Raw genomic sequence first — 24,908 nt, forward strand, 5'->3', positions numbered from 1 at the left:
ATCCACAAGACAGGGTTGATGGAAATATAGAAGTTCAACAATCAATCCTTTGTTTTGCTTTTTACAGTAAGCCAGGTGAGGAACACTGCACTTGAGGTTTTACTGTCGTTTATTTCTTTTTTGTAGCCAATTATTTTTGCTTTGATTCAAAGAAACATATGGTGTGATTTGATTGTATTGCATCAATACATTTCAGATTTTGTTCAATGATTCCACTGTCTGTAGTATTCTCTCTACTAGTCCTTTTACAGTGATGTATTTACGTGTAGTACCATAATGAAACATGTATCACATATTTTGTACTACAATATTTAATGATTGTACGAACAACTACACAGTGAAACTATCGGTATCTTGTGTGTGGGTGATCTAAATTAATGTTTCTATGATATTTCATGATAAATGAGTAATTTGAACCAATGATTCTGCAAGTGCAAGGTTTCTTTGAAGATATAAATGCACAATGCAATGTTTTGAACATTGGACAGCCTGTTTTGAGTTTTGTGTCTAGAGTTTTGAAAAATGACATAAAGGTTCTGAAATTAGTACCAAAGTGATTGTAAAAAACTGTAATAATAATTATAATTATAATAATGGGAACAAGCCCAGCCGTCCTGTGTGTGTAGTGTCAGAGGTAAAGAGTACATCATCGATGGGCAATGTGTCTTTTCTTATTTCTTTCTAGACCCATCTAGTGCCAGATAAGAGGCGTGATCCTCGCAGGGCACCCATACAGTGTGTGTTCTTGTAGCCACCCGCCCCACTGCCGAGACAAAGGGGTCATATACGGTTAAGGGTACTCTCTATTGTAATTTCTCGAAAACCATGTTATCAAATTGTCTATGTGATAAGGAGAGGGGAATTGTGGGTGATTTAGATTAGGTGGCCTTTGCTATAAGGGATATAAATTACCAAGAAAGGTGGTGTGTTGAGATTACATTGACGTGGAGTTATGGAGGTTGGGCTCCAAACTTATAAGGGGACCCACTGCAACAGAAAGAGAGAGAGGGAGCGTGAGAGAGAGAAGGAACGAATCTCCCACTTGCCACTTCCCACTTAAGGTAATACATTAATGTACGTGTTTGTTTGTTTGTTAGTCACATATTCTTTTTCCAGTGGTATTGAGCCCTGGTCCTGGCGAGTATTCAGGAGTCTAATAACTCGATTCAAAGTGGTTCTTGTTGTAATTATATATATATATATATATATATATATATATATGACAAACTACAGTTGACAGAACAGTATTCTCCAGCCCTGGTCCCAGCCTCCTATTGGTCTTCAATAATGGGGGCTACTAATTGGGGCTAATTAAGACACCAAATAGTTAAGTAGGGAATCAATTGTTTGGTTACAGTAGAAACCTGATTGGCTCTCCATGACCACGGCTGAAGACACTTTTTAGATTGTGATGGATGAGACGTATTGCAAATAAAATAATGTATCTTTCTCTCTCTCTCTCTCTCTCTCTCTCTATATATATATATATATATATATATATATATACATGTTGTTGATAATGTTTTTAATATGTACCAGCTATTAAAATCATGCTCTGACTTTTAACACACATGGGGTCTTAAAATGAACAATGTACTACTCTCTCTCTCCTTCTCTCCCTCTCTCTCTCCCTCCCTCTTTCTCTCTGCAGTAGGAACATACCTCCATCTCATCTCCTGAAAATGTCCAGCCCAGGCTACACCCCCAGTGGAATGGTTTTCACACAAAACCATACTGCTCCCACTGCCTTCGTGTCCAACCCCCCTTCTCACTTGAAGAAGTTCCTAAATGGGCAGCCCAAAATCCTTGGGGTACGAGCTAACCTGTTTGTCTGTGCCTGTCCGTTTGTGTGTGTGTGTGAGAGGTGATCACAGTGGTGTACCCCTGCATATCAGTGTAGTTACACGTCCTGCTGGCTATCTCAATCGATGACTGTCTTTGCTTATCTCACACAGGCCATACAGATCTTGATCGCAATGATAATATTTATGCTCGGTATTGTGGACAGCTTGTGGACGAACAGTCTCGCCCTGTTCTCCGGAGTCTATGTCTGGGGAACAATAATGGTAAGTTCGCCACTGTCTCTGGGTGTGTAGCTGTGTGTGTGTGTGTGTGCATGTATTTGTGTACCTCTGTGTTTCTGTGTGTATGTGTCTCTCTGTGTCTCGGTGAGTGTCTGTGTGTGCGTGTGTGTGTGTGTGTGCGTGTGTGTATGGGTTGGTTTATGTGGTTTACGAGGACTTTTTTTAGGTTACAAACTGGTAATTACAAGGTTATTATGCAGAAAACGGCGGTTAATGAGGACATTGCCAATGTCAATAATTCAAAACGCTTAAAAAACATACTAAATTATGTTTTTTTGAAAATGTAAAAATGCAGAAAGTTTTTTATGGTGGTTAGGTTTAGGGTTAGGGTTAGGGGATAGAATCTATAGTTTGTACAGTATAAAAGTCATTATGTCTATGGAGAGGCCTCATAATGATAGCAGCACCAACATGTGTGTGTGTTGTGTGTGGTTGGGAAGAAGAACAAATCACACAACTCCCTATAAAATACAAAGAAGTGTAGGTGTAGTAGCATCAAACTGAGTTCCCGTCCCTATCAGACCCACCTTTAGTCAGCCACGCCTCAGGTATTAACTTCTTTACGGGAGAATTAAATGTGCATCATGGGATCAAAGTTTGCTCAGAATTACTGTAAGAGGTGATAATAAATATATATATATATATATATATATATACATTTATCTTAGTCAGTTACACAATGACAACTGGAGGGGGGGTTAGCGGAATGTGAGAACGGGGGGAGTTGAAAATCTGTGAGACAGGTGGGGGTGGGTGAAAAACGGTGAGGGGGGGCTCGTCAGAAAACCAGACCGCATTTTATGTTACGATATACACTCACCTAAAGGATTATTAGGAACACCTGTTCAATTTCTCATTAATGCAATTATCTAACCAACCAATCACATGGCAGTTGCTTCAATGCATTTAGGGGTGTGGTCCTGGTCAAGACAATCTCCTGAACCGGAAAGAAAGGTGATTTAAGCAATTTTGAGCGTGGCATGGTTGTTGGTGCCAGACGGGCCGGTCTGAGTATTTCACAATCTGCTCAGTTACTGGGATTTTCACGCACAACCATTTCTAGGGTTTACAAAGAATGGTGTGAAAAGGGAAAAACATCCAGTATGCGGCAGTCCTGTGGGCGAAAATGCCTTGTTGATGCTAGAGGTCAGAGGAGAATGGGCCGACTGATTCAAGCTGATAGAAGAGCAACTTTGACTGAAATAACCACTCGTTACAACCGAGGTATGCAGCAAAGCATTTGTGAAGCCACAACACGTACAACCTTGAGGCGGATGGGCTACAACAGCAGAAGACCCCACCGGGTACCACTCATCTCCACTACAAATAGGAAAAAGAGGCTACAATTTGCACAAGCTCACCAAAATTGGAAAGTTGAAGACTGGAAAAATGTTGCCTGGTCTGATGAGTCTCGATTTCTGTTGAGACATTCAGATGGTAGAGTCAGAATTTGGCGTAAACAGAATGAGAACATGGATCCATCATGCCTTGTTACCACTGTGCAGGCTGCTGGTGGTGGTGTAATGGTGTGGGGGATGTTTTCTTGGCACACTTTAGGCCCCTTAGTGCCAATTGGGCATCGTTTAAATGCCACGGCCTACCTGAGCATTGTTTCTGACCATGTCCATCCCTTTATGACCACCATGTACCCATCCTCTGATGGCTACTTCCAGCAGGATAATGCACCATGTCACAAAGGTCGAATCATTTCAAATTGGTTTCTTGAACATGACAATGAGTTCACTGTACTAAACTGGCCCCCACAGTCACCAGATCTCAACCCAATAGAGCATCTTTGGGATGTGGTGGAACGGGAGCTTCGTGCCCTGGATGTGCATCCCACAAATCTCCATCAACTGCAAGATGCTATCCTATCAATATGGGCCAACATTTCTAAAGAATGCTTTCAGCACCTTGTTGAATCAATGCCACGTAGAATTAAGGCAGTTCTGAAGGCGAAAAGGGGTCAAACACAGTATTAGTATGGTGTTCCTAATAATCCTTTAGGTGAGTGTATATATGTTTCGACCCCCCCAACCTCATCATTTTTATTTTTGAATCTTTCGGAGGGGGGGTCCAAGTCTTAATTAGGGGGGTTGAACCCCCACCCCAATCCCCCCTGTAATTCGAACCCTGATCTTAGTTTAATTTATTAGTTTCATTTATAGCAGCATTCCACAGATTCCTCATTTACAACACCTGTAATCCTGGGAGGGGTTCAAATACAGTTCAGATATGAGGAAAATTTCAGGCACTGTCCTTTTCTTGTCACCCTGTTTTCTCCCTTTAAAAGCATAGTTTATTTTTTTCTTGTCCCCCCTGTCTACTTCTCTCTTCGCTCCGGCAGTACCTCACCTCTGGGTCCCTCTGCATTAAAGCCGCCACACAGCCCAGCCGATCCCAGGTGAGTGCCCCACAGCCAGCCAGGACACTTTATGCTTCGAGTGGTCTTCACAAGAAGTTTTTAAGAATCAGCTGTGTTTCTCCAGGACAAGGGCTGGAGACTCTGCTGTACTGGACTGTACTGTCACCTGTGTCCCTCTCTCTCTCCCAGGTGACTGCCGCTCTGACCATGAATGTCTTCAGCGCTCTGACAGCCATCAGCTGCTTCATCCTCATCATTCTGGATTTCTTTGTATGGTACTGGGAACGCTGTAGCAGCAACAGCTGCTACACTTACCAGATAATTGCAGTGGTATGCTAGTGTTGTATATATATTTTCCATCATGTTTTCTTGACTTTATTTCTGTATCAGCACAGAGAAGAAGTACATCGCCCCGAAGCTTAACCGAGCTTCTTGTCAATTCGATTAAAAAGATGGTCAGCGGCCCCTCAAATGGAAACAATAAGCCTAGTCCTGGCCGGGCTTGAACCATCTCTCGCTCAATGCTCTCGGTCCTGCTGTGGACGTCCGTGATGCCGAGGGCTGAGACGTGTCTGTTCTTGTGGTTGACAGGGTAAGACTTTCGGCATCAAAGGAGTGTTGGTGGTGCTCTCCCTTCTGCAGCTCTGTGTCTCCATCTTGGCCTCGGCCTTCGGCTGCAAAGCTGTCTGCAACAACTCTGAGGTACGTGGCCCCGGGCTGCTCCCAGATGGGGGCAGTAGCTGATGTGGGGTTTGGGCGGGTAGTGGTGGTGGAGGGGGTCTTGCAATCACTTATACTATACAAAATTATGCTATAGTACACACAGTGCTGACTCCAATTTGGGCCCTATACTATACTATACTATTGTAAACGCTGGACACAATTAGAGACAGAGACTCAGGATCCGACAGTGTCCTGGCTTTATTTGGGTTCCCGTGAGTCCAGTAGGGAAACACAAAAAGGGGAGGAAAACAAAGCAAAAACAAACACACAAACGTCCACACAAACAGCGGGGCTCAGGGCAGTTGGGGTAGTCGTGTCAGACTTACTTCTCACCGGTTAGCTAGCCCACCCGGCGAAGGAGCAAGATTTAATAGATAAAGCACAGCTGCCGCTGACGTCACAGTCGCCTCGGTGCTCATTGCCCGCAGCCGTGAGTCCACAATCTGTTTGCGAGGGAGCAGGCAGCACAGCTGCGGCACATGAGCACCTAATCAGTAGGCGTCAGCAGCAGCCATGCCGTGACAGACAGCGGCCTGTCACAACTATACTATACTGTACTATACTGTACTATACCATACTATACTATTCACAGTGCTGACTCCATTCTGGGCCTTATACTGTATTATACAACACTATACTGTACTATACTTTACACATACTCACTCCAGTCTTGGCCCTAAACTATACTATACTATACTATACTATACTGTACTATACTATGCTATAATATGATATAGTCCATACAGCGCTGGCTCCAGTCTGGGCTGGTGTCAAATCCTTAGGAAAATAAATATTTCAGTTTCCAAAGAGTAATAAAATATATTAAAAAAAAAAACATAAATACAAAAATCCTATAGCTATGTAGGACTGGTGCATTGTCCTTAACTGAATGTCTTACCTCTCCTTCCTCCTGCCTCTCTGCTCTCCTGTATTGGTCTGTTTCAGCTTGTGGTGGAGTTTCAGAACTACAGTGTGACCAGTCCGCAATTTGGCACAAACCTGAACACCCAGCTCAGCCCAGCTCAGGGATACCAACCCAGCCCAGCTCAGGGATACCAACCCAGCCCAGCTCAGGGATACCAACCCAGCCCAGCTCCGGGATACCAACCCAGCCCAGCTCAGGGATGCCAGCACTGCACCTGCACAGTGCCCCCACAGGGGCAGAACCTCATGCTGCCAACAGTCCCTCGGGCCGGAGCTCCCAGATACTACTGAACACCTTCACGTCCTGTGTGTCCCTGCAACAGTGTTGCCCGCTGGACGATAATTATTGCATTTGTACGATACTTGAAGCCTCTGTAGGATCAAAAGAAAACAAACACGAAATTACTTAAATATTAAACACAGCATCATCATTTTTGTATTAATATCATTTTTTTCTGTCTTTAGTTTTGCATATATATGGATGCTGATATTTTGTTTGGCCTACATATGTTCTCTCCCCAATAAAATAACTGATAACCATAAAACACAACAGCTTTTTCCTTTAACTAGAGTGTTGTGCTATTTTTGCACCCTAAGCTTGAGCTCCAGGAACCCTTTTGGGCAGTATTCCTCAACTCTGTTCCTGAAACCCCCCATCCCACAGAACAAGCAGAACAAGCTCTCGAGTACTTCATATCTGAACTGACCCCATAGCCTTCTCGATTTGACTCCTTAAATGGTGTAGCACAGGGGGAAAAAAAGTGTGAGAATTAAATTGCTATCCTACAATGTGTTATTTCAACTTGAGATCTCCCGCCGTGTACAGTTACAACAAATCTCCGACTGGGTCAGATAATTACTCCAGGAAGTAACTGAAAACTCAGATGGAATGATTTGCCAGCAGCTCAGTGGGGCCCCTGGGTCACGAAGCCTGCGCTTTTAGGGGTAAAACTCAACTCGGCCCTTAAGGACCCACTCTGATGTATGTATGCCACCCGTGAGGGAATGTCTGCGATATCTACAAATGCAAAATGGACACTACCTGGCTACACCCATACCAAATACATATACCCCCCTCTGTTGCAGTTTGAGCAGCTCTCCACTAGATGCCGCTACTTCCCTCATCCATTGTTTTGTCTTCTGGAAGGGAGGAGGACTGAATTCCTAGCGTGTGCAGCCATGTTCGATTTGCATCAATGTCAGGGGCTGGCACTGTGCACTAAACACGGAACCTAGTCTTCACTGTCGGGACAGAACCAAGCCAGTATCATCTCAGTACTGTGAGGTCCAGTAGCCATTGTGTGAAGGGAATACTCACTCGCACATTCCTCAATACTTCCATTCTTGATTGGGTCTTCTTGTATTCCGGAAGCTGCTACTGAGGCCCAGGCCAAACCAGACCCATCTGTGTCCCGGCTTGTGGTTTCATTGAGTGTCAGAAGCCATTTTACACTACTCGGGAATAAACACTCAGTAGGGTACAGGTTTGCAATTAGAGATTTGCAGGTCACTTTACGTTTTGACCGGGTCTAGGCAGGTCAGGGTCCAGGTCTCGAGGAGAAGTCTGAAGAAGAGGATTGTGTGTGTGTGTGTGTTTGGTGACCTTTTAAAACCCAATGAAAACAGAACACACCTCAAAATGAAAGGCTTCTCAGTGGTACATCAGTTATGGGGCAAATCTCACTGGGATTGGTCTCATTTTAATTTCTGCATTTGTTTCTGCTTCCTCTCCAACCTGTAGGTGCTGACATAAGCATAATCAATCCACAAGCATACATGCATGCGTGTGTGTGTGTGCACACGCGTGTACAATCAAGCCTCCTGTCACTGCCACAATAAACAGGGCCCTGCAAAGGTCAAACCTGCTGGGAGAGAATAATGGTCTCTATAGCAACGTGGCCTGGCACTTGAGGATAGCACTGGGGTGGTGTGGCATACAACGCTTCCCAGCATGCAACACTTCCCACATGGACTTTGTGTTCCATTTTAATTGTATTTTCAATTAAAGAAAGAATAAAAATATCTATACATGTGTGCTCCATAGATTGGTATTTATAGATAGATCCCCTTTATCTGTCCCTATGACATAAGGTGGTTAAAGAGCTTAAATTAACCTCAAAGTGCTCTCCCACATATTTGTGGTATGTGGCAGCTTCCTGGTACATAATTATGACATCACTTGTATATATTTGTAGAGGTTATCTGTAATAACTTGATTGCATTATTTACAGTTGTGGATTGTATTCTGCTACTGTGCTCAGGTTTTGACTTGACTTTTTGACATTTTGGACAAATATGCAAGATAATGGAGATATTATGGACACTGGGGATCGTTAATCAACAATGGTCAGTGGTTTGATGTGATCCAGGTTTAGGATTAGGCACAGTTAGGCACTGTGTTGAGATCACAGATCTGAGATCACAGACAGATGCTTCAAACGATTAGCAGTTACAAAACATCCCTGTTCATCAGCTCAGACACCAGGCTAGACAGCAACGTTAAAACCAGCTGTTCTTATTATTTTTATCATTATTATGATGATGATCATGATTTTGATGAATCCATGTTTAAAGCACAATCAAATAGTCATTTTCACACAGCCGGGAAAAGAAAAACGAAAGAAAAGTAAAGTGCATAAACGAACACGTTGACAGAACTGTACAATTTCCTAACAAGCATTAGAAAACTAGCGTGTCTTTCTTCTTATAAGCATTCTCGTACACTATTTTGTTTTTCAGTTTTATTTTATTTTGTTACCACAGGAATTGAATTTGCAGCACTTGACAGTTCGTTGTGGAGAGACAGGAACAGTGTAAAGCAGCAGCATTTATTAAGAACACAGACAGGAACTTCCATAGTTATACTTGGAAACATATTTTCCCCCCCTATTGTTAGTTTAATATTATGATTGTTATTAGTAGTAGTATTTTTAGAGGCCAAACTAGAACAGAGACATCTGTACAGTCCAAAATACAAGAGGACGCCATCTGTGTTTTTACCAGCCCTTCCCTGTTACTTTTTTAATCTTCCCTTTAACTTGTGGAAGTGTGCGTGTTTCTCGGACAGTCGTCCTTGAAGCCAAGTAGGTCCACTCTGTCATACAAGGTACTGTTGGTCAGTTTACCCTGTTATTTCATTTGATATGTTTTTATCTATTGCTGCCAAAACTGTGCTATCCAATACGTGCTCTCCTGTTTTTTTTACCCTCAGATTTCCAGTTGGGTGCACACCATGCTTATCCATGGACAATACTACGTCTATGCTCAGACAGGAGCACCCTCTACCTCCTGGAGAAACCTCCTTTACCTCAGCATGCAACGGAGATGGGCCACTCCAATTTCAATTGTCCACTTCCCTGATAAATGTACAGTCCTACAGCTTTTAGATATGCCTTTTAATTAGCACCTGAGGGAGACGCAGTAATGCCCCGGTAATTCGGCCTTTTAGTGATCACTTATAGCAATCAAGATATGAGGTGGAACAGAAACAAGTCCGTTCATCCATCCCCTACAGGGGAAACGCAGGTGTGCTCTTCCTTTAAAGCAGTGTGCTTAAAATGAATTTGGAGACCTAAAGTCATTTTTATAGATATCTCTATTCTCCTGCTTCAGACCTTCAAGATTACTCTGGGGATTACTCTGCTCCTGTAAAATTATAGGATGTTCAGTTAACTGCAAGATCTGAAGAGGGATGAACATCAAGGAATCCTTTGGCAGATTCATGGACTGCTTTAAAGGAAAGTAGGGTACTCAAAAATCCCCAGAAGCCCTACTCCCCATCATGGACCTATTTGTATCTGAGACAGAGGGAGAGGGGGAGGGGGAGGGGGAGGGGGCGAGGGAGAGGGAGAGGGTGGGGTGGGGAGTGGCCCAGTCCTTTAACCGTTACATTAACCAAACTGCTTTCTAATGTGCTTCTGACTGCTTCTGGCAGAAATTAAAACAAGATATTTCTTCTACACGAGAAAGAAAACAAAATCACATGGAATGTGATACAGCAGTACAGTATATTGCACATATACATCTTATATAAAACACTTAAATACTTTCATATACTTCAATATGTACACTATTTACAGCGTGCACTCATTGTGTAGGAGTCCTGGTGCGGAGTGTGCGCAGGACCCAGAGAGTGCAGGGAGAAGTGTCTGGGGAACGCTATTCTGGGCGTTCTCCTTCATTCGGGAGCAAAAAGACCGGAATGAACTCAGCCAGAATTTATTAGGAATCCAAATGAGAGAGGGATCTACAAGGGGGAGAGTTGATATGGGAACTGCACTTAATAAACAAATAATATGGTGACACCTGATTGGGTGTTATTTGTTTGGGAGGGGCTCTGCAAACAAACATTTGCTCCAAAACTTTAAAGACAATCACTGGATATCTACCGTATGTCGCATTCGCAATGGAGTTCTGTCTGTGCTTTCACATGTTGTCTTTTGGAGGTCTTTGCCTCTTCTCTCAGTTTAAATTGAATAGACCACCCCTAAAGTACTCATAGCTGCAAAACACACGTTTGTTATTGATCAATTTGGCAAGAAGAATCACTTGTTCATGGAAGGGGAACGCTGGCTCTCTTAGCTTTCTTAAACCACTACCTGCTTCACTGATCGCTATGCAATCTTAACAAAGTGGTGGTGTCAGGGGTGGCGTATTAAACATGCTGCATTCGTGCTCTCCCAAGCCCAGGGTGGGAGACCTACAACTCATGGCTCTACTGCTGGAGAACATCAGGACTTCATTGTGCTCTACTGGATTGGACCGTCAGGGAATATCAGGACTTATTTCTATAAAGTAACATTTACCCTAAATACCATACATATTTCTATGGCATGTGTATAGCGTTAGGCCCTGGTAGAGTGCAGTAAAGCACAGTGAAGACATGTTGGACCCCATAGGAGACCACTGTCAGACTAGGGGACAGCCACAGCCAAACCCTGTTGAAAGTGTTCCGCTGGTGAATTTACCAGGGTAGACAGGCATAAAGGGCATCTATCAAAATTAATAAATAATACATAAATAAATAGGCCAGATTTTTATATCTCTATGCCAGTTCCTTGTGATCAATTGGAAATAACCATCCCACTTCAGGGCGCTGAGCTGTCCCATACAGTGCAGCATGATGGCAGAGATGGCTAGCCGTGGTTTATATGTCCTCCAGTTCCCAAACTATCTAGGTGCATCTCTCCCTTGTTCAAGCTATCTTGGCATCACTACTACGACTACTACAATACACAGCTTGCAGAGAGGGTGTCACAAACTCTCTACGTTGAGGGCCATACTGACTAGCTCAAAGTTTCCCTACCACTTTTTTAATAACCAAAGATGGAGAAAAAGGAAGTGTCAAAGACTGAAAATCATTACTTATAGTCACTAAAAATAGAGAGACGGAGCAAGAGAGAGACAGAGGAAAGAGAGAGAACATAAAAAAAAATAAAAAAAATCTTGGACTAATTCAGTCAACCCAATTCCAGAGCGTCTTGGTTGCATCATTCTCTTCCTTATTGCGCAGCTAATAAAAAATAAATATTAATCTCTTTTGTGAAGTAGGTCACCCAACCCAAAATAAAAAGCTCAGGATTTTCCAGCGTCCCCAGGGAGATCGATCCAAGCTGTCTATTCCTAGCTCGAATGCGGAGGCTGAGCCTTAAATAACAATGCAGAGCTTGGAGAATCTGGGCCGGAGTGCTGCTATTTCTCCGGTACATTTTTTGTCTTTTTAACGAAAGAGTGCGCCCCTGTGAAAACCGGAATGGAGGGGAGTCACTGAGAGTGACCTTCCTTTTAATCCATACATCCATCCCTCAATCCCACCCTCTGTGTCCCCTCCCCATTCCGCAAACCCCCCCTTCCTCCATCCCACCCCCAACCCTCTCCCAGGAGGGTCTCAGTCCCCTGTGAATTCGATCATCTTCTCCGTCAGGACCTCCTGAAAGCTGGAGAGCTGCTTCATCTGCTCGGGCTGCATTGAGTGGCGCCTCGTTAGCTTCTTCTTCAGCTTGGAATCACCGCGCTTGGGGGAGCTGGGCGCCACCGGGATCAGGATCTTGTGTCCCGTGTGGACAGGGGACGGTGGCTTTCCGTTGGCCCGGATGTCTGGGATAGGCCGCTGGGGGTTGATGTTGAGTGGGGGTAGGAAGCCTGGCCGAGTGTGAGAGATGTGGTCCAGGAGAAGGGTGCCAGAGCCCCTGCGCTCCAGCAGCCCCGGGGGTCTCCGGCGGACAGTGATGGGCGACACTGAGTTGGGAATGCTCTCCAGGGACTCCCGGGAGGAGCTGGTGAGCAGGGAGAGGGGGGAGGCATTGTACTTGCGGCGTTCCACTGATACCCTTCCCGAATCAGGGGAGCCGGGGATGGATTCGGGACACAGGTGGGTGTCCGATTCGTAGTGTTCCATGCGAGTCAGCTTGGGGTGCGCCAATCCCCGGGCTCCCACCGGCACAGGTCCTGAACCCGCTCCTGGTCCGGGCACCATTCCCGGGCCCGTGCCGGCTGTCTCCTGCGATTCGGGGGCTGTGTTCCTGCGGTACAGCATTTGGTGCTGCTGGACCTTGTCAGCCCAGGAGGAGCCATAGAGTGCAGCACAGTCCTCGGAGCACGAGCGGTCCTTGAGTTTGGGCGAGATGGGGTCGTGGGTCTCGATGCTATGCCGTCGTGAAAGAAGGGGCCTGCCAGGCCCAGAGACGCACAGGCCGTTCATCTCGGAGAGGAGGCGCTCTTCTGTCTCTTCCTCCACCCCAGGCACTACTTCCCTCTCCCCCTCCCTGGGGGGCTGTTCCTGGGCTGCCGCGCTCAGCACAGAGGGCGCCACCAGCCCCCACGGCTCCGAATTGAGCCTCTTGAGGAGCTTGCGTGGGGGTGCCCTCTTCTCCCCCAGGGGACGGGCGGAAGGCAGGGGGAGAGCAGTCGACAGGGCAAAGCTAAAGATGCCCTCCTCTTCTTCTTTCTCGCTAGCCGGGGACGCGGTGGTGCGGATCTCCACCTCAGAGGGTGACATGCAGGAGACGGGGGAGAGTTTGTCGTCGATGCCGGGTGAGGGTGGTGAGTTGAGGTACTGCTTGGTCTTCTTGGTGCCTGAGGGGGACGTGTCTGTGGTGATGATGATAACCTCCTTGCCTTTGGCCTTGCAGGCGTCCAAAAGGATCTGCAGCGTCTCACGGTCCCCCCGGTTGATGGCGTGGACCAGGGCTGAGGACCCTGAGTAGTCCTTCAGGCTGGGATCGGCCCCGTACTCCAGAAGCAGGGACACTACCTCCTTGCCAGCCTGTTCCGCACAGGCGTGCATAAGAGCTGTGCGCCCGGACTTGTCGGGGATGTTGGGGTCAGCGCCCTTTTCCAGCAAGTAGCGTACCATCTTCTGCTGGCTCTGCGCATCCTCGTAGCCAGCCAGGCAGGCGGCCGAGATGGGCGTCTCCCCCCTTTCATTGCCCTCGTTGATGTACGCCCCCCCCTCCAACAGCAACCGGGTCAGCCGCAGCCTGCCCTGGAACACAGCCTTAAGAAGGGCATTCCCCTCAGTGTGGAGGGCCCCCCCGTCACCCATGGCACCCCCTCCCTCCGCCGGTCCGTCAGCGCCGCCCAGTCATCGTGGAGAGGCCGGCAGGAGAAGCAGGCAGGGGGGGAAGGAGGGGAGAGACCTGGAACAGACAAGAGGGTACATGGGTCAGCGAGGCGGGCAATGAAAGGAGAGCACAGGGGACATCTGCGGAGACCTGTCCCATCATTCCCAAAAGCCGCTAGCTGTACCGGGGGGTTTTCACATTCCAGCCCTGGGGTCTGGGGGGGGGCGTCAGGTTTTGCCTCCAGCCCAGCTCAAACCTGAATTGGCTGAATTAAATAATCAACTGAATTAATTTAACACTTCCGGCTAGATTGTGAAAAGCTCCGTGGATGCAATATTTAGAGTAATCGATATATTTTAAGTCACCAGGTGTGAAGCTAAAATGCGAAGGTCTTCGAAAAGCCTATGCATGAAAATAATGTAATTAATTGAGTAATTGAAATAATTAGTGTCTACACCTGCCTGTACTGGGGTGAAGGGTGAAAACAAACAAATTAAAAGGGTGATGAAGATAATTATTAGATTTCATGGGCTGGCACTTTTGAGCAAGGGGACGGGATAACACAAGAACCAATTACACAGTGATTGAATTGAATTGAATTGAATGCTGTGTAACAAAATGTAATTAGTTACATCCATACATAAAACATACTACATGGTTGCACAATACAGCATGGTATTAGGTATATACAGCATAACAAACAGAATGCAAAATACATTTTGTAGGGTGTACTACAGACCCAACCCTACCCTTAATGTTAATCACTGCTGTGTTTTTATTGATTGCTTGCTTGCTTGATTGATGGATGGACAGAGGAATATACCAGTGTCCTGTCAAATTTGGTATCAGTCCTGGAGTACAGCTTGCAGTTCATCCCAGAGGTGCTCTGTGGGATTCATGTAAGAATCCCATTCTTCTTTCTTAATTATATTGAAATGATTGTGCTGCAGTCCCTGTTGGGTCACATGATGTGTAACTCCACTGGTCATGAGATCTAAATCTACCTCCAGACGGGATTTGGGTTTGTCTTGTATTTCTACCATTTATCCACGTTTTTAACCACGCCCTCCTCTTCAAGCCTTAGTTAAGGGTAGTATGTCAATCAAGCTAACCAGAAACAAAAATACCACACAAACAAGTCCAGCCAAGAGCGAGAGAAATCTGTTGCCACAGCCTTGATGACATCAAACTGCAGATATGTTTCTTTACAGGTTTCAAAGTATTCATACAGGAAGAAGAAAAAACACCAGGCACAAACCTTTGGAGTGGCACTGATCAGATTGGAGCTCCAGTCAAGTGTGAGAAGTTATAACTAAGGGCCCCTTTTTTTCCCAAGGTGCTAAGAAGATTTACTTGCGAATATGAGCAGCAGTTTTAAGATGATTTCTCACATCCTGCTGCTCAAAATTAGACACTTTTCATAGTGGGGGTTGGGGAGTTGCAACCATCTTGTATGAGAAGATAAGCTGTTACAGTAACACTAATAAAGACATGCACTGCCATTCCTAATCAGTGATCATCTGACCCGTTTTGCAGAAGCAAAAGCCTGTTCTAGTGTCTCGTTATGGTGGCACCCCTTCTAGGAAAGGTACGATACTGTCTGGGCATGGATCACATACTAGAAACCACACTAGCCAGCTTAACTGTATAGAGTCTTCTGTTTTATGCTCTGAAGTTCATACAGCGAATTCCCAAACCACTCAGGATTGATAGAGCAAGGAGCACACACACACGCACACACACACAAATCCAAGTTTGTAGCTGCAAGTCACCGCACCGAATCCAGGGGACAATGTGCACTACCCCCCCCATCAAGAGAAGTAGCTTTATTAATCCAGCTGTCGTCTGTCAATTATCACCAGCAACGCGAGCATATGTTGACAGAGCTCCCTGCCAGGGCAATTACCACGGAGCTAAGACGGCATAATTGCTGGCTGATTAACGAGCCGACCTTCAACGGCGCTTAATGGAGACCGTGGCGAACACAGACAAATTAAAGACCAGAGAGAGGAAAAAAAACAACTCACAGCTGCACCTGTGCCAGCCCTAATCCTGCACTCTGGGTGAAGATTACTTATTTTTTGGACCCCATTTGTTTAACATTCTTTGGCAAATATTTTTAAAAGGTTGTCTGCCCTGTCAGGACACTGGTTAAGATGGAATACACAGAATGGGGTTATGAAAGAAAGAAAGAAAAAAAGCAATTTGCTCCTAATTAAACCCAATAATGGAGTCAGATAAGTAGTTTACTAAACACAATTTGGCTGTCCAGGACCAGATTGGACAGATGAACTATAGAATTGGTCCCAGAACTTTACCCAGCTGGTTCTTGACGAGAGAAGATTTGTCCCAGGATACTTTGCCGCAGGCCCGTCAACTCTCTGTGTAAATCAACGACCCCAAGTTTCAAAACCTCTTCATCTGACCTTTCTTAAACCTTTATGCAAATGAACCCCACTGAATTCTCCACTGGATTTTTTACATGCTTTTTACTGTGGTTGCACCATACTTTTATTGAATTCTTCTATGGGCTCCAACACTGCTTCACTGTGCTCTGTTCTCACTGCCCAAACCCTGGTCGACCACAGTAAACGTGCCTTTGAGAAGTTTATTGTGGCGTATCGGGACATTCCCATAGTCCAGTGTGGAAAAGCATAGCAAAGGCACGTTGAACCAAAAGCAAAGCTTGTTGGAGGTGAATCCGCAGCATTGTGGGGTTCTGAGTTTTTGAATGGAACGCCCTCTCCCATTCTTCCATGCTCACCCCAACTAGGGAAATAGCAGAGAGCAAATTACAACCCCCTGCCACCTCCATATGTGGATGTCATAGGCAGTCTACAGAGATGTGGAAAAAATTGTTCTGGTCAGATGAGTCATCCGTCACCATATTCTCAAGTGGGCGAGTGCATGTGTGGGACACCAAGAGAACGGTACAGGCCTGACTGCTTGACCCCTACAGTGAGGGGGTGCAGAGGCTCTGTTATGCAGTGGGTGGCATTTTCCTGGCATGGTTTGGGTCCACTTGTCCCCTTAGAGGGAAGGGTCACTGCAAATCATTACAAAGTTATTCTGAGTGATCACCTTTATCCTATGGTGACACATTTCTAAGCTGATGGGAGTGGTCTCTTCCAGGATGACAATGCCCCATCCACAGGGCACAAGGGCTCACTGAATGGTGTGATGCGTATGAAAATGATGTGACTCATATGCTATGGCCTTCGCTGTCACCAGATCTCAACCCAATTGAACACCTATGGGAGATTCTGGACTGACGTGTTAGACAGCGCTCTCCACCACCATCATCAACACACCAAATGAGGGAATATCTTTTGGAAGAAGGGTGTTCATCCCTCCAGTCCAGAAATTCATAGAATCTGTGCCAAGAGCATTGAAGCTGTTCTGGGGCTCATGGTGCCCAACACCTTACTGAGACACTTTATGTTGGTTTTCCTTTAATTTGTCACCCGTCTGTACGTCTATTGGGGGTGTCCAAACTCCTGAATTCACTTTCTTGGGGCTGGGATTCCATGCTGCTCAGAAAATTACACATCCTTTAAACAGAAATCAGGGCTGGTGACAGGTGACATACTGTAACACTTTTCCCGATCCAAAAAAATGACAGAAGATGTAAGCAAACCAGAACCATCCAAAACACAAATCACATTTCTTTCTTTCTTACAGAATATGGCAAAAAAAGGCTTGAGCGCACAGATCATAAGTGTAAACGGAGTCCAGGACGAGACTCACAATGACAATAGACAAACATCACAGTTTAAGGAAAATACGAAGGTGCAAGAACTCATTTACGGGAAGAAAGAATAAAAAAGAAAAAGCTAGAAATAATAAGTGGATATCCCCACACGGAGATCTCGTATCATTTTTGTTGGATGCAAATCACAACCAAAATATCAACAAGAGAACAATACCTCGGCTCTTGTATCTAGCACACACTAGAATGTCCAGAAGAATTCATTTAACTGTCGTATTTATGCATACAGTTCCCCAAAAAGAAAATGCATCAAAAACAACGAGAAAACAAGGAGGATATCACAAATAAAGTTAATTCAAAATGTAATCCAGTTTTCAGAATCCATGTTTTTGAACTCCAGAACATGAATAATCACCATAGTCTCTTCACATAATTTAGTTGAAAGTATTATTAGCTGTTCTTTTAAGCTGTTTGTCAAGTCCAAAGCTTGCATATTCTGAACAGAAACCTGTCCCCATACTGCAGCCAAGGGACTGACATATTAAACATAGCATATCATAGTATCAATCATTTCAATGAACTCTAATATTTTATAAATGTATTTGAGCTCAAGAAATCACCTGGCATACTGCAACTTTTACTTGTGCAGATAATGAATACGATTGTGAATTGCATTTCATTCATTATCTATATTATGTGGTAGTCCCACCCACCCTCTACTGGAGGTATTGGGAATTGCACTGAAATAGGGTTTCAGATATGCAACATTTTTAACAGCTGCTTTGTCACTAACAAGGAACTGAGTCCTATGGTTAATTGGTCCCAGATTAGACCAGGACCACTTTGGTGCCACTTGAGCAGAAAATTCACTTGTGGTGTTAGCGGTGGGATGTGTCTCTCTCCACACCAAATCTCCCTTCTGGAACTACATCACTTTAATGTATAGTACTTTGCCAGCTTATTTTGAGCTTTATCTGCATTTCTGGCAACTTGCTGGGATAAGAGATATTGTATACATAGTGATATGTGTCCCGAGGAAGATGGGATAGGAGCATTTGCTATCAAGCAATTAAGGGGTCCCTTACGTTTTCTACCCAAGGCCAGTTCTGCTGGGGAGAAGCCTGTTGACTCTTGAAAAGAAGGGTATAAAGCAAACCTGAACTCATGGACCCACCTGCCCCGATTCTGGTGATGTTCCCCTACATCTGAGGCGATAGTTGTTTTAAGTGTCCCATTACTCCGCTCAGTCAGGTTAGTTTGTGGATGGTAACTGGTGGTAAGCGACCCCATCAGATCCCCCCCTAGCATGTGCCGTGGCTCTGACACCTGTGTTAATTGTAACAGACCAGCCAGCTTGCTGTTAGGAAGCTTGAATTGTTGACATGTTGGACATTTCATGTCAAAAGCCCAGGTATGTTTTCTGATATCTGACCACCATGCAACATCTCACATCCCAGGTAGTGTTTTCAGGCATCCCAGAAGTCAACCTAAGTGGGTTTTAATGATAATACTAAAGAAACATGGATGTTAACTCAGTAGGAACCATAAGCTGCAGTTTATAACCATCATTGGTTATGAGCACTGGGCAATATATAAAACACCATGTTCCTGTACAAAAACCATGTGATAAGTTTTTCCCACAGCAGGTGAAGGCCAAATCCGCAACTCTGTCCTGTACTTTCTAGTCTCTTCATTGTGCTTCTGCAATGTGGCTGAGGGACACTGGGATTTCATAGGTAACGTCTCTGATTCTGTTTCTATGGCGATGATGATGAGACACTCCGAGGCAATGCTTTGGGAGCGGCTTTGAGACTCCCTTTCTGATACAGGACGACAACATTGTAGTGTTGGAGTCTTAAGGTCCTTCTAATGTGATGGGATTTTAGGGTTGTTAAATGCCCAGGTCCGAGCAGCAGGACGGGCAGGGGAGCAGAGTTGTCGAGCAGGGTTGTCCTCTTCAAATCGACCAAGGTTGCTATCCAGTCAGTCCATTAAGGATGCTCTGGAATGGTCCAAAATGCAGTAGAACAAAATTCAGTCCAACACAGGGTTACTGCAGGGCCAAGGCTGAAAACCAGAAGTCAATATTTTTCCAACTTTCTTCCCACCTCACCCCAACCCCCAAACATTTCTTTCAAGCCATTAACAGGGTTGCCAGTTTTCCGCACCTAATGTGAGATGTAAATCGCAGACTGAATTATAAATAACACAGAATTCAAACGGGCACAGTGCCTCGGCGATCTAGGATAAAGGGGCTGTAAAAAATGCCTTGAGAGGGAGAAGAAAGCCATTCCACGCAGCCATGAGTTCTCTCACCCGGCACTGCGCCACATTGCCTTTTTAACTGCATTACACACACATGCCAGATCAGGATATGATCACAATCTAATTCCACCCTTGTTACTCTGTCATCTTTTACTGTGGTTCTATTGCTGCTTGAGGAGAGAGAGAGAGAGAGAGAGAGAGAGAGAGAGAGACAGAGACAGACAGAAAGAGAAATAGACAGAGGGAGACATAGACAGACAGAGAGCGAGAGATAATGACAGTGAGGGGGAGAGAGAGACAGAGAGAGAGAGCAGTTGCATGTCCCCTTGCAGAGAGAGGCGGAAGGAGCTCTGTATTCCTGCCAAAACAGACATCAGCCCACGGCAGTGTGTGGGTATCTGCATCCAAACGCCAGGTACCTGCAGCTCGGGAGAGAGCCGAGCCATCAGCTGCAGTTATCCTCGTGTCGATGTGCACTGCCTGGTCCTGCCCCGAGGGTATACAGCATTGGTCCTCCAGACGTGATCCTCACAGAACCATCAGGCTTAAAGAGTGTCTTGAACATCATTGCTCTCTTTAGCTCCAGGGGTGAAAGAGAAAAATGCCTCAGGCCAAGTCAGGGATTCTGAAGAGCTCTGATTTTAAATTTGTTAACCTGCGCCACCCCTGATTGGGAAAATTTGTGATCTGGTCAGAAATATTTCACTTTCACTCAGAAACTTATATCTGGTTGTAATTTCTCTTACCCTTCACCCCCTCATCCCCTCTCCCATGGAAAACATTCAATCTTTTCTACTGGGGGAAGTAATAGTTGGGTAACTCTATGCAGAGAAACAACCAGGCCACTGCGATCACACACCACTGCAGTTTTGACACTGTGCAATGGGAAATGCCACCATCTCAATGCCCACTAGTTCGACCAATACCACAAATAGCACCGTCCAAAAGCCAGACCCATAGGTGCACTATCATACAGCCTATTCCTCCACTTATTCATAATTAATGTACCATTCAGTTATACGGCTGCTAGAGCCTGACCACAGTTTCTCCAAATCTATATCGCTTCCCCCGCTGTGTTTCTTGCTGCGGTCTGTGGAGTCGCAGGGCAGAGACATGGTGCCCGGAGAGCACACGCATGTATACACACGCCCCGTGCACACGCCCCGCACACACGCCACAGCACCCTTTTGCGTCAAAAACCAGCAGGGTGAAAAGGTACTGATCCAGCCTGCCCAATTAGCTCAAATGCAGGAAACGGGTGCTGAAATCCGCGTGAATGGCAGACCGGTGTGTGGCGAACACAAACAGCTGCCTACCTCTCTCCTGCATCTGATCTCGCTCTCTCTTTCTCTCTCTCTCTCTCTCTCTCTATCTCTCTCTCTTTCCCTCACTCTCAGATTGCTTTGGCCTGGCTTGACCTTCTCCTGCTCACTTGATTGGATCACATTCGGAGGCCAGTAGGCTGCCACCCACACATTATAAAGTCATCTGCTCTATATCCACTGTGCACACCCCTCCCTCCTCTCCATCTCTCTCCCCTCTCTCTCTCTCTCCTTCCCTCTTCCCCATTCCTCTCTTCCCAATCCCCCCCCTCTTGGGAGGTCCTCTGCAGAAGATGTCTTACTATCCAGGATTTGTATTCCGCACTCCACTCAGGCAAAGCAGAGAGAGAGGGAGAGGTGTAGATTGGCGGGGGGGCTGTCACTTGGTGAGTCACTTCTGCCCGTGTGTCAGTCCACTCGAGAATACAGAAGATTGGCTTTCTCCATGCAGGCAGGCAGGCAGGCAGGCAGTGGGTGGCGGGAGACGGGAGCAAAGACTCAATCAGAGCCATTCTCTCTCCTTCTCTCTCTCCCTCTCTCTCTCTCTTTCTCTCGCTCACACACACACACCCACACACACACACCCACACTTTACAGCAGCCTCCCAATGCAAACGAGGGAGGCTGCGAGACAAGGAATGAGGAACTCTCTCTCTGTCTTTCTCTCCTTTCCTATTTTAGTCCTCTGCCTCCTTCTTCTTTTCATTGTCAGTTTCTTTCCTATTGCTCCCTATATGTCTGTCCCTCAATCCATAGTTCCTCTTTTTCACTGTTCTCAATTCACAGCACTGTACTCTGCTGTTCCTATTGAGTATAATTCTTGCCAAAGCAACCATAAAGCATGCCGTCCTGCCATGAAGGAAAGACATTCAACACTTCACCTGTATTTTTTAACAAATACAACCTCTTTCTCTCTCTCTGTATAATATATATATATATATATATATATATATATATATATATATATATATATACACTCACCTAAAGGATTATTAGGAACACCATACTAATACTGTGTTTGACCCCCTTTCGCCTTCAGAACTGCCTTAATTCTACGTGGCATTGATTCAACAAGGTGCTGAAAGCATTCTTTAGAAATGTTGGCCCATATGGATAGGATAGCATCTTGCAGTTGATGGAGATTTGTGGGATGCACATCCAGGGCACGAAGCTCCCGTTCCACCACATCCCAAAGATGCTCTATTGGGTTGAGATCTGGTGACTGTGGGCACCAGTTTAGTACAGTGAACTCATTGTCATGTTCAAGAAACCAATTTGAAATGATTCGACCTTTGTGACATGGTGCATTATCCTGCTGGAAGTAGCCATCAGAGGATGGGTACATGGTGGTCATAAAGGGATGGACATGGTCAGAAACAATGCTCAGGTAGGCCGTGGCATTTAAACGATGCCCAATTGGCACTAAGGGGCCTAAAGTGTGCCAAGAAAACATCCCCCACACCATTACACCACCACCACCAGCCTGCACAGTGGTAACAAGGCATGATGGATCCATGTTCTCATTCTGTTTACACCAAATTCTGACTCTACCATCTGAATGTCTCAACAGAAATCAAAACTCATCAGACTAGGCAACATTTTTCCAGTCTTCAACTGTCCAATTTTGGTGAGCTTGTGCAAATTGTAGCCTCTTTGTCCTATTTGTAGTGGAGATGAGTGGTACCCGGTTGGGTCTTCTGCTGTTGTAGCCCATCCGCCTCAAGGTTGTACGTGTTGTGGCTTCACAAATGCTTTGCTGCATACCTCGGTTGTAACGAGTGGTTATTTCAGTCAAAGTTGCTCTTCTATCAGCTTGAATCAGTCGGCCCATTCTCCTCTGACCTCTAGCATCAACAAGGCATTTTCGCCCACAGGACTGCCGCATACTGGATGTTTTTCCCTTTTCACACCATTCTTTGTAAACCCTAGAAATGGTTGTGCGTGAAAATCCCAGTAACTGAGCAGATTGTGAAATACTCAGACCGGCCCGTCTGGCACCAACAACCATGCCACGCTCAAAATTGCTTAAATCACCTTTCTTTCCCATTCAGACATTCAGTTTGGAGTTCAGGAGATTGTCTTGACCAGGACCACACCCCTAAATGCATTGAAGCAACTGCCATGTGATTGGTTGGTTAGATAATTGCATTAATGAGAAATTGAACAGGTGTTCCTAATAATCCTTTAGGTGAGTGTATATATAGATCAAAGCTGAACAAAGGGAGCAATTGAATGGATCCCAAGAGATAAAAAGAGGCCTAGAAGACACACATAGAAGATAAGATGAAATAATAATCTTTGCAGGCGAAGCAAGTGGAAACATCTTGGGGGGCCCGAAGCACTAGGACTCACACCTCTTGGGGGTGGAAAGGGTAGAAGAGGGACTGTGTGTCACAATAGGGCTATAATAAATTAATACATACGGAAAATACCAAATGGGATAGTCACTGCTGTGGCTACACTGTCTCGAGTGGAATCACAGCATCGGACTGGCTAGACCTTTGACTGCCATGGGGGAAAACAAAAAACAGTGTTTTGATGAACACATGTAAGAGTGTGCAATCAAACCATGAGATGTGAGGAGCCGTTTTCCCTGGGCAGCGCAAAATGACTCTCAGTCCTTACCATGTAATGACAAGATTGAAAATAAATAAATAATGAAATAAAAACACCCTAAGCATCACTGCAATGACTGGCGGACGCAGGATCACCCAAGATATAACACTCTCAACAACATTCCTGCGATTACCTGACTTTTACCACAACCGTCACCTAGAACAGTCTCTCTCAAACTTATCTGGCCTGCGGACCACTCAGCCGGTGCCAACTCTTCCCCGGACCACCCAGTCACACCCCCGACCCCGCAAAATTCATTTACTTATCTCTAAATACCAGCAACACAAATTTATTCATATCAGCAGAACATAAAGACTTTCGGTTTTTTTAAAGGCAGCTATAAGGTGTGTGTGTGTGGGGGGGAGGGCATTTAGATATATTCCCACCATTATATATGATCCTATAACCACCACAGCACTTACCTCATCCTCTCCCATTGGCCACCCAAATGCGACGAGTGGTGCTGCATTGTGAATAGGACAGAGCAGCTCAGTGGGTAAGGCTTACTCCAGCCGCTAAGAAATGAAATATTGCTAATGAAAACTAATTTACCAGAAAACATTCCTTGTATTTAATCAGGGTTGTTTACCTAACTTCATTTTAAAATTACATCTAAGTACGATATTAATTCATGTTTGAAATAAAAGGTTTAAACCGTGTCATTATTTACGGGTTGGCCTGTATTGGCATCATGCTTGTGAACCACCTGAACCACCGCACACCATTTGTGCCGAACAGATGTCACACAAAGAGACAAAGAAAAGTAGTTGTGGTCGAGTCATAAAACAAACATCAGTTCCATCCGTTATGTATATATATATATATATATACACCGATCAGCAATAACATTATGACCACCTGCCTAATATTGTGTAGGTCCCCCTTTTGCCGCCAAAACAGCCCTGACCCGTCGAGGCATGGACTCCACTAGACTCTGAAGGTGTGCTGTGGTATCTGGCACCAAGACGTTAACAGCAGATCCTTTAAGTCCTGTAAGTTGCGAGGTGGGGCCTCCAAGGATCGGACTTGTTTGTCCAGAGGTCAGCATGGGCACCCTGACTGGTCTGCAGCTACGCAGCCCCATACGCAACAAACTGCGATGGACTGTGTGTTCTGACAACTTTCTATCAGAACCAGCATTAACTTTTTCAGAAATTTGAGCTAAAGTATCTCGTCTGTTGGATCGGACCACACAGGCCAGCCTTCGCTCCCCACGTGCATCAGTGAGCCTTGGTCGCCGGTTCAACGCTTTTCCTTCGTTGGACCACTTTTGATAGGTACTGACCACTGCAGACCAGGAACACCCCACAAGAGCTGCAGTTTTGGTGATGCTCTGACC

At 45.4% G+C, this 24,908-nt stretch overlaps 2 protein-coding genes across 2 annotated transcripts; one reads left to right on the top strand and one right to left on the bottom strand.

Moving 5' to 3' along the window:
• The first annotated feature begins 960 nt into the window (after nucleotides 1-960).
• On the top strand, nucleotides 961-6,641 carry LOC136768154 (membrane-spanning 4-domains subfamily A member 4D). The gene is made up of 7 exons (XM_066722205.1): nucleotides 961-1,061; nucleotides 1,652-1,811; nucleotides 1,956-2,066; nucleotides 4,432-4,488; nucleotides 4,639-4,779; nucleotides 5,041-5,151; nucleotides 6,118-6,641. The coding sequence occupies exons 2-7, from the start codon at nucleotides 1,683-1,685 to the stop codon at nucleotides 6,385-6,387; spliced, it is 819 nt and encodes a 272-aa protein (XP_066578302.1). The 5' UTR covers nucleotides 961-1,061; nucleotides 1,652-1,682; the 3' UTR covers nucleotides 6,388-6,641.
• A 5,342-nt stretch (nucleotides 6,642-11,983) lies between these two features.
• On the bottom strand, nucleotides 11,984-13,647 carry ankrd34a (ankyrin repeat domain 34A). The gene has a single exon (XM_066722206.1). It carries the CDS (start codon nucleotides 13,637-13,639, stop codon nucleotides 11,984-11,986), a length of 1,656 nt encoding a protein of 551 aa, XP_066578303.1. The 5' UTR covers nucleotides 13,640-13,647.
• Nucleotides 13,648-24,908: the final 11,261 nt, after the last annotated feature.

Source organism: Amia ocellicauda, chromosome 14, assembly GCF_036373705.1.
Source record: "Amia ocellicauda isolate fAmiCal2 chromosome 14, fAmiCal2.hap1, whole genome shotgun sequence".
Lineage (NCBI taxonomy): Eukaryota > Metazoa > Chordata > Actinopteri > Amiiformes > Amiidae > Amia > Amia ocellicauda.